At 30.2% G+C, this 8,374-nt stretch overlaps 1 protein-coding gene across 1 annotated transcript; it reads right to left on the bottom strand.

Moving 5' to 3' along the window:
- Window positions 1–4,416: 4,416 nt before the first annotated feature.
- On the bottom strand, window positions 4,417–5,251 carry LOC111032996. The gene has a single exon (XM_022313522.1). The coding sequence runs from the start codon at window positions 5,221–5,223 to the stop codon at window positions 4,423–4,425; it is 801 nt and encodes a 266-aa protein (XP_022169214.1). The 5' UTR covers window positions 5,224–5,251; the 3' UTR covers window positions 4,417–4,422.
- Between the last annotated feature and the right edge of the window lie 3,123 nt (window positions 5,252–8,374).

Raw genomic sequence — 8,374 nt, 5'->3', positions numbered from 1 at the left:
GTGTGTGTGTGTGTGTGTGTGTGTGTGTGTGTGTGTGTGTGTGTGTGTGTGTGTGTGTGTGTGTGTGTGTGTGTGTGTGTGTGTGTCTGTGTGTGTGTCTGTGTTTCTTATTAATAATTTTGCCTTGTTGAAGTTTTCACTTCTGTCATGTGGTCTTATGCACACACATTTTTTTTTGATTTAAAATGATATAGCTACAAATCTTAAAAGATAGCTTATATAGTAGGTTAGCTTAGGTTAAAGGTAAGGTAATTTAAATTATGGTTGGCAAAGCCCTACCCCCACCTCCACGTGGTGCCGACTGGAAACGGAATTTCGCTTCCGGCTAACGGGGGAGGCACAGAAGTCAAACTGTATAAAACCGAACAACGACCAGAGAGGGCCAAAATCTTTCACCAATTTGAAAACGGCTGAAGATTCCATCCCAGGAGAAGATCGGGAATCAGCTCAACGACCGGTAACACTCCACACCACGTCGCCTCGTCTAAAACTACAGCGGCAGACATGATCAGAGGCCAGTGTAGGATACCTGTGGAACAGCTACATCGTTGATCGTGATTGAGGGCCAAAAGGGTCGCAAGTGAAGTCACCACACAGATTCTGGATCGACGTGGACAAGTAAGAGGAATGCAGAAAACCAATACTACCAGTAAAGCACCCCTCCCTAGAACAATCGAAGGGAACTGCCAATAATAGGACGAGAATCGAGGCCGGCTGGCTAACAATCCAAGCCTAGAAAACACCGAGACTAGCGAGTATCAAAGCAGAGTCGAGGAATCAAAAAATGCAAAAATCGGTCCTTCAGCCATCTTTGTTTTTGGAAACTATCTACAACATAATTGAAATGTGCGCCCTCCGGCTTTTTCAGACTTGTAAAACATTTTATTAACATGTAAATATATATATATATATATATATATATATTACCTTCTTTAAATAAATGATAGCGACGTCATGGAAGTAATGCGAAAGCATCCCTGTGGCGTCGTCGAGATCAGTTCAAAAAAAAAAAAAAGTGTAATTTAATTTATAAATATCTTAGATTTTCCTCTAATACTGCTGGGTTAATAGCATTTTTATAACTTAATACTTATTATCCTTATTTTCGACTTTAATAATATTATATTTTTATATTTTAAACATTAATAAATAGTCCCTAACCTTATTTTTCTACGTTTTAGATTCTATGTTTGTTATTTTTCTGTCTTTCATAGGTCTAAATAACCATTTAGAGTAGACAAATGCTTATATTTTTAACTTTGAGGGTGGTCTTTGAGAGAAAATTAGATCTAGCTGGTAGTTTGGTACCTTTAGCTGCTCAAAATTACAATCGGGAAATATTAAGATAAAACAAAAATCAAAAATGTTTAAGATTTTAGATTGATGTTTTAAATTTAAATATACATATTGTGACAATAGTATGAAATAAAAGCAGACAACAATATATTTTTTTGTATTTTGGTTGGTGGGGGGAAAAGTGGTGTTACAATACCAAAACAGCCCTCTGATAAAGGCACTTGTTTTTACTAGCATTTTACTGAATACCTTTGTTTAACGAAACCATTCGTATTTATTAGTCCTGCAGAATATTAATTTTGCCGGTAGATAATCAGAATCTATGTATGTCGAATGAAAATATTATTGGTACTTACTTATTTCTATATTATAAATAAAATATGAAATCTGAGTTTACTCAAGCTTGAGTATATGTAATAGTTTTAACCATTTTAGACATGTTTATGTAGTATGTGACAGATTGCTGAGCATCTGATCGATAACCATCATCACTGTTAAAAATTAATAAAACATTATGTAGTAACTCGTAGTACCTACCCACCATTATAAGGACTGAATGAATTTATTATGTACGTATAAAACGATTTCAATAATATTGTCAATTTCGGACTTATTTGAACCTGCAATTTTCAATTATACAATTTAAAAAATTAATATTATACACGACTATAGAATGATTTTTGTTACGTATCATAATATAATAATTTCCCGTTTTAAGTAAAATAATTGAAGAGTAATTCGTGTATATGTGTTGTAGGTATAAGGTACTTGATATAATATATTAATTCATATTCTTCGAACAATTTTTGATTATGATGTAATATTAATAATATTAGTAAATTTTGAGTTCTAAATAATTAAGGTTTATGATTAATAATTGTATTGTAATAATATAAAATAGGATGGACTCCTACAATGTGAACATTTTATGTATTTTATTTATTGATTTTTTTAAATATTTGTATGAACAAGTTAATGGTAAAAATATATAAAATTAATCACATTGTGGAAGTCTATCCTACTTTATATTATTAAAATACAATTATTAATTATAAACCTTAATTATTTATAACTTTAAGCATTGGACATAGCAATAGAGAATGATAATCGAAAAACTGATGTAACACATACCTAATGCGAGTAATGAGTACCTAATGGGCATCAGAAAACCACGGCTATATCCAGTGGCGTAGCTCTGGAGGGCCACAAGTGGAAGCCCCTCTCCCCCTTGGAATTTTTTATTGGTGATGTTTAAATCACGGTTGTAGACTATATATAGGTCATGCAAGTATATAGTATTTAAATAGCCCCCCTCCCCTTGGTTCAGTTCCAGCTACGCTCCTAGCTATACACCATTATACCGGCCAGTATTATAATAAATTAACAAACTTTTGGTCTGAATGATTGAATGTCTAATATTAGATTAATGTACCTATATATACCTAAAAAAAATACAATACTTAATCTGAATATTTTTTTAAGGATAATTTGTAATTTAAAATGTATTGTAGTTTGTTTTTTGAAAATTGACAGTTCATAATATTATTTTATATTTTGGAAACGTAATACTGTATAGATCGACTAAAGTTATAAATATAGGGAATAGTGAATACAGTACGATACTGTCAATATGTCACTCGAGTATGATTGAAATATTAAAAAAAAATATAATGTGTAATAAAATATATTTAATGGATACATTCCATGTTTGATAAAATTTAAATTATGATCCTATAAATATGACGGGTGATGACGGTAAATTACCAATTTATATACCTTATAATATATATATAACTTTTGCAGCATGTTGATGGTGACTGGGAGTGATGGCAATATAAGTTTATATAAATTGCCAACTGCACATACACATGTCACATGTACGACGTATATTCATGAATAAGCGTATTCTATTGTGTTATAAAAAATTAACAATACAATATAAACCATAGACGTGCGTTGTGCGCATACACGGATTATGGAGGGTATGGCTATTGTATGCCCCCGGGCTTGGGGCAATGGGACAGACACTTTATCAGATGTCGATATGGCATATGAAAAAAGTCCCAAATAACAATTTTTATGAGAATAAAAATAAAAAATATGTACCTTCGATATTTATGGCTCAATTATGTGACAAGAAACATGAAATTATATCCTTTCCAGTTCATCTTAATAAAAATATGTTTTCAATTGTTCTACATAAAAAAAGTGTAATAAACCTAATATTCTCCAATAAGAAAGAGTAATAATAGCAATGGTAATCACAAATATTTTTAAGGCAATGGTAAAAGGATTTATTTAGATGAATTTATATTTTTGGGGAGTACATTTTTATTAGCCACGTAGACACTGAGACCAAAGTCCTTTGATGTAACAAAATTCTTGAGGCTTGGAATCCCTTAGGGCCACCATAGTTGTCATACATAACTCATACATACTGACACAACTTGCTTTTTTCAGATTTTTTTTTAAACCCACGATTCCGAGATAACTCATACCCACATAAGTGTCCCAAAAAACCAAAGCACATGGAATCTAATTATAAAAGATGATTTCTCTGAATACGCCTCTACTCGATATCTTCATCTAAGCCTCTAGGATTCATTTTGGCACTATTAAAGTGTTGAAATAGAAATAAAGAAAAACATATTTTGTAGTAAAACTTATTTAGATATTGTTTTTAATATACATAATCAAGGCTCGTAAGTTCATGCCCTAAAAAATGCCTAAATAAGCATGCATTTATGCACTTAAAATTGGCAAAATATGCTTTGAAATATGCCTTAAAAAGTTAAAAAATATGCATTTATATGCACTAAATATCTCAAATTATGCACTTCAAAATGCTTACTTAAAATTTTTTTATTTATATTTAATAATTATTTATTTTTGAAATAACATGAATTATCCATTCATTTTTTTTATAGCTATATTTTATTATTTTTATGTTACAATTAAAAAAAAAATAGATTTTAAATACTATTTAATACTATTCCTGAGCTTCATGAACTGTGTATAATGTACGTCTGTGCCAGTTATTCATTTTAAATCTGAAACTTTTAAAACAAATTTATTCATTAATACTGAAATAACATTAATAACTTAATTACAAAATTTATATTTACCTTAGAAATTACATTGTACTATCAGCGATTTTTTAATGTTGTCAAGCTTTAATGAACGACGGTTATCTGTGACTAAATTTTTGTATTTTGAAAATGACCTTTCAACGTCAGTAGAGGTGATTTGTGCATATTTAAAATACGAAAAATCATCAAGGGTCATGTCTTCGGGTAGTCCTAGATTTGTCATACTTTCCTCTTCACCGGATAATATTTTGGAAATTTTGCAAATCATTTTGTAGCCGGAATTACTATTTAGAACTGAATCTAATTTAGTTTTAATACTGTCACTATGTTGCCCTTGAAGTTTCTTAACTATGCCACTTATTGTTTCGGTTATTTTAATTGAATCAAACAATGATAATTTTTGCTCTTGAAGTTGTTTTATGGCCGTTGGTAAACATTCAAAGTTCGATTTGATATAAATCAAATTTGCTTGCAGCGTTTGAGACTTCAATACATCTTGAGCTTTTTTAATTGCTACGCTATCATTTGAATCAAACGATTCGACAACATGCTTAATTGACTCAAAATGTTCACAATAATATATAGCTGCCAAAATCCATGTTCCCCAGTGAGTTAGAATTGGTTCTGGTGGTAATACTAAATCAGGTTCAAGTGTTTTGAATATTTGTAAGCGATGTGGGGATTTTCGGAAAATTTTTTTCACATTAGCCACTAAATCATCAACAACAGGAAAATGTGAACGAATGTCTTCTGCTACTCGGTGTAATGCATGCGCAAGACACGTTACATGCACCATTTTAGTGTAAAATACTTGTAAATGACGTGCTGCTTTCTTCATATAAGGCGCTGCGTCTGTTAAAAACAACAGCACGTCATTATAATGTAGCCCTTCAGGCCAAATTAAGAACAATGATCTGTCAAACGCTTTACAAATAGTGCTGTGGTTTGTTTTATCAAGTTCTTCGACATTAATTAAAAATATTTCATCGGGGCCATCGTGTGACAGAATACCAATAATTGTGTTGACTATATACCTTCCTTCGATGTCAGTCGTTTCGTCCATGGAAATCCATATTTTTTTCCCATTGATAAGTTTTTTGATTTCATTCATTTTCTCGGTGTAGCAGTCATCAATATATCCAATCCGCAATGTAGATTCGACAGGAATATTTTGTCCAGTATACTTGGCGAGAAAACTTTTAAACTGTGGATTTGCCAGCTTGTTTAACGGAATGTTTGCTGCCAACATAGCTCTACATAAATCTAGATTAAAGTCCGACTTTTTTGAAGTTGTAGGCATAAGTTGTTGCAAATTTTTCCGCTCATTTTTTTTTTGATATCGAATAAGTGATGCTTTGTGTTTTTCAGTATTAATATGCTGCACAATACTAAAGCGTTTTTCACTAGCTACTTTTATTTCACAAACCTTGCAAAATAATATTTTATTGTCGGTTGAGAATATATTTTCACCAAAATCAGTAACTAATTGCTTTAGTTTAAAGGCCGAAGACGGTTTTTCTTTCGGCATGTTGGATATTAATATTATTGTTGGATTTAACGAAACAAACATACACGCACACACGTCAAAATAACGACTGAAACAGTCTCCAGTTAGAATAAAAGGACGGTTCGTAGCATCGGTCTAATCTGGCCCCGATAACGCGGTTTATGGACGGATGTTGTTAGTCCTCGTAGACCTAGTCGTTTCAAGAAACTATTGTTAAATTTACGAGTATCAAGAAGATAAGAAAAGAAAAGATGGTACAATTTCTATTTTTAATTGTATACATATTTTTCATTTGCATTTTTGATAGATGCTAATAGAATATTGTATAATATGCCCGATAAAGTAGAAGTATGCATAAATATGCCAAATAGGCAAAAAACCTCTAAATATGCAAAAACATGCAAAATAAGATTTCACATATTTAACTGTGGTAACTTGAAATAGATTTCTATGTCATCTAGCATTAAATACAACTTAACAAGATTGATATGCAAATGCATGAACTTACGAGCCCTGTACATAATACTATAATATATGCCCATATAAAATTATTACAAATAATAGGTATGAACTAAAAGAGAAGTCTTAAATAAAATAAATATTAGCTACATGTTTCTATACATACATAGTTAAATTAAAATAATATTTATGTTTTATCGGCTAAGTATAAAGTAACTGTAGATATGTGGAATTCTTAGGGTATGTAAAAGTAAAAATTAAATGTAGAAAAATTGTATTCCAATAATAAATATTAAATTGCCTAATCAAATTCAATACATATGAATTTATATTACATAATAGTTAATTAAACTTCTAAAATATTAAAGAATTATAAATAATTAATTGCGTTTGCGTTTGCGTGACGTACTAAATAATACTTGTAATATTTCTAATGCCTATTATAATATCTAGGTATATTAATTATTATTATATGTACAAAATAAATTGATCTTTTAATTAATTAAATTTAGCTTGAGAGAGCTTGGGCGAAAACTCAGTTAGGAAATATTATTTTCTCATATTTCATTTATACTAAACATCAGCAAGTTCAAACCAATATTGCATCAACTAAGTGTGCTTAAAAATAATATTATTACAATACATTTTCTGTGTATTTGATATGTAATAATTTGTCTGCGCTTTTAGTCCATGCTATTATTTTGTGTTTTTAGTTGGATAAACAAAAAAAAAATGAAACTTAAAGTGTTCTTATAATGCCACAGCACAAACTTATAAAATAATGATACAGAAATATAATGAACTATGTACACAACCCCAAGTAAACCTATGTTTCAATATTTGTTTTCCCACAGCAGCTGCGGTGAATATAATATATAAAAGACGTATTTGTATTACAAAAGTGCAAAATGGTAAGCTTCGCACTCCGCTCGTCATACATCACAACTCCGCGTACCTCATATATGTGACGAGTGTGATGTATGAGAATTTAAAATGTACGTTTATATCCTTATAAATGTATACAATATAATATTTAAACTTGATATAATATTATGACGAATGTGATGCATGAGAATTTAAAATGTACGTTTATATCCTTATATATGTATATAATATAATATTCAAACTTGATATAATATTATTTACAGCGAAGAATGTGACAAACAACTCTCAGGTGGTGGTGAATAATTCAATTTCCGATAATTTCAACCTCGTGAATATTTGTTTCAACTTTTCGACGTCATAGGTAGATACTAACATATTACATACTACTTAGTACTCATGCAGTCATGCCTTATATTTTATATTTTAACAATATACACAGTTATTGTTTTTGTCTCTATGTATATATATATACATTTTCTGGGTGCCAACCGGAGAGATCGAGCACTCAAAGTTTAAAGTTCCACATGTATTAAGTAGGTAATGTAGTTGAAATGCAAATGGTACTCACATAATATTGTATACTGCTCATATTATAATATACAAAGTTGTTGTTTTGTACACAATAATTGTCTGAGTGCTAACCGGAGTGATTGCTGAGTACGCAAATTTGAAAGCTTCGAATCTATCTTTATATATTGAGTAGGTATAATGCAATTGTAATGCAACGCTTACTGTTTTAATATATTTTACTGTACTCGTGTTTTTAGTAATGTACGTGATATAATATTTTACACGTAAAAAATTATATAATTTTTCAATATTTTAACAATTATTATACAACCCTTCAGTCAAGCACACACAATATGTTTCTTGTAATTGAAAATGACCCACTTTGAACGAAAAATATTCCATTGTTGTGTACTGTATAAAATAAAATTGTTAGTGTTTGGTTTGAAATGTTCATCTCAAATGTATAGTAGGTACCTAGGTATATTAAGAGCCATTTAATTAATATTCTAAATAATAACAGGTTCCTAAATGTTTTAATTGTTTTGGAGTTTTAAATAAATTCCTGGTGAAAAAAATAGTGAAATGACTGGAACAGACAACATCAAAACTAATTACATATTATATAAAT

Source organism: Myzus persicae, unplaced genomic scaffold (genome assembly GCF_001856785.1).
Source record: "Myzus persicae strain clone G006 unplaced genomic scaffold, MPER_G0061.0, whole genome shotgun sequence".
Taxonomy (NCBI): domain Eukaryota; kingdom Metazoa; phylum Arthropoda; class Insecta; order Hemiptera; family Aphididae; genus Myzus; species Myzus persicae.
This window is presented reverse-complemented; position numbering and strand designations above follow the sequence as displayed.

Bases quoted from the DNA above. Each gene is read 5' to 3' on its own strand.
- LOC111032996 (XM_022313522.1), bottom strand. From the start codon at position 5,223: ATGAAGAAAGCAGCACGTCATTTACAAGTATTTTACACTAAAATGGTG.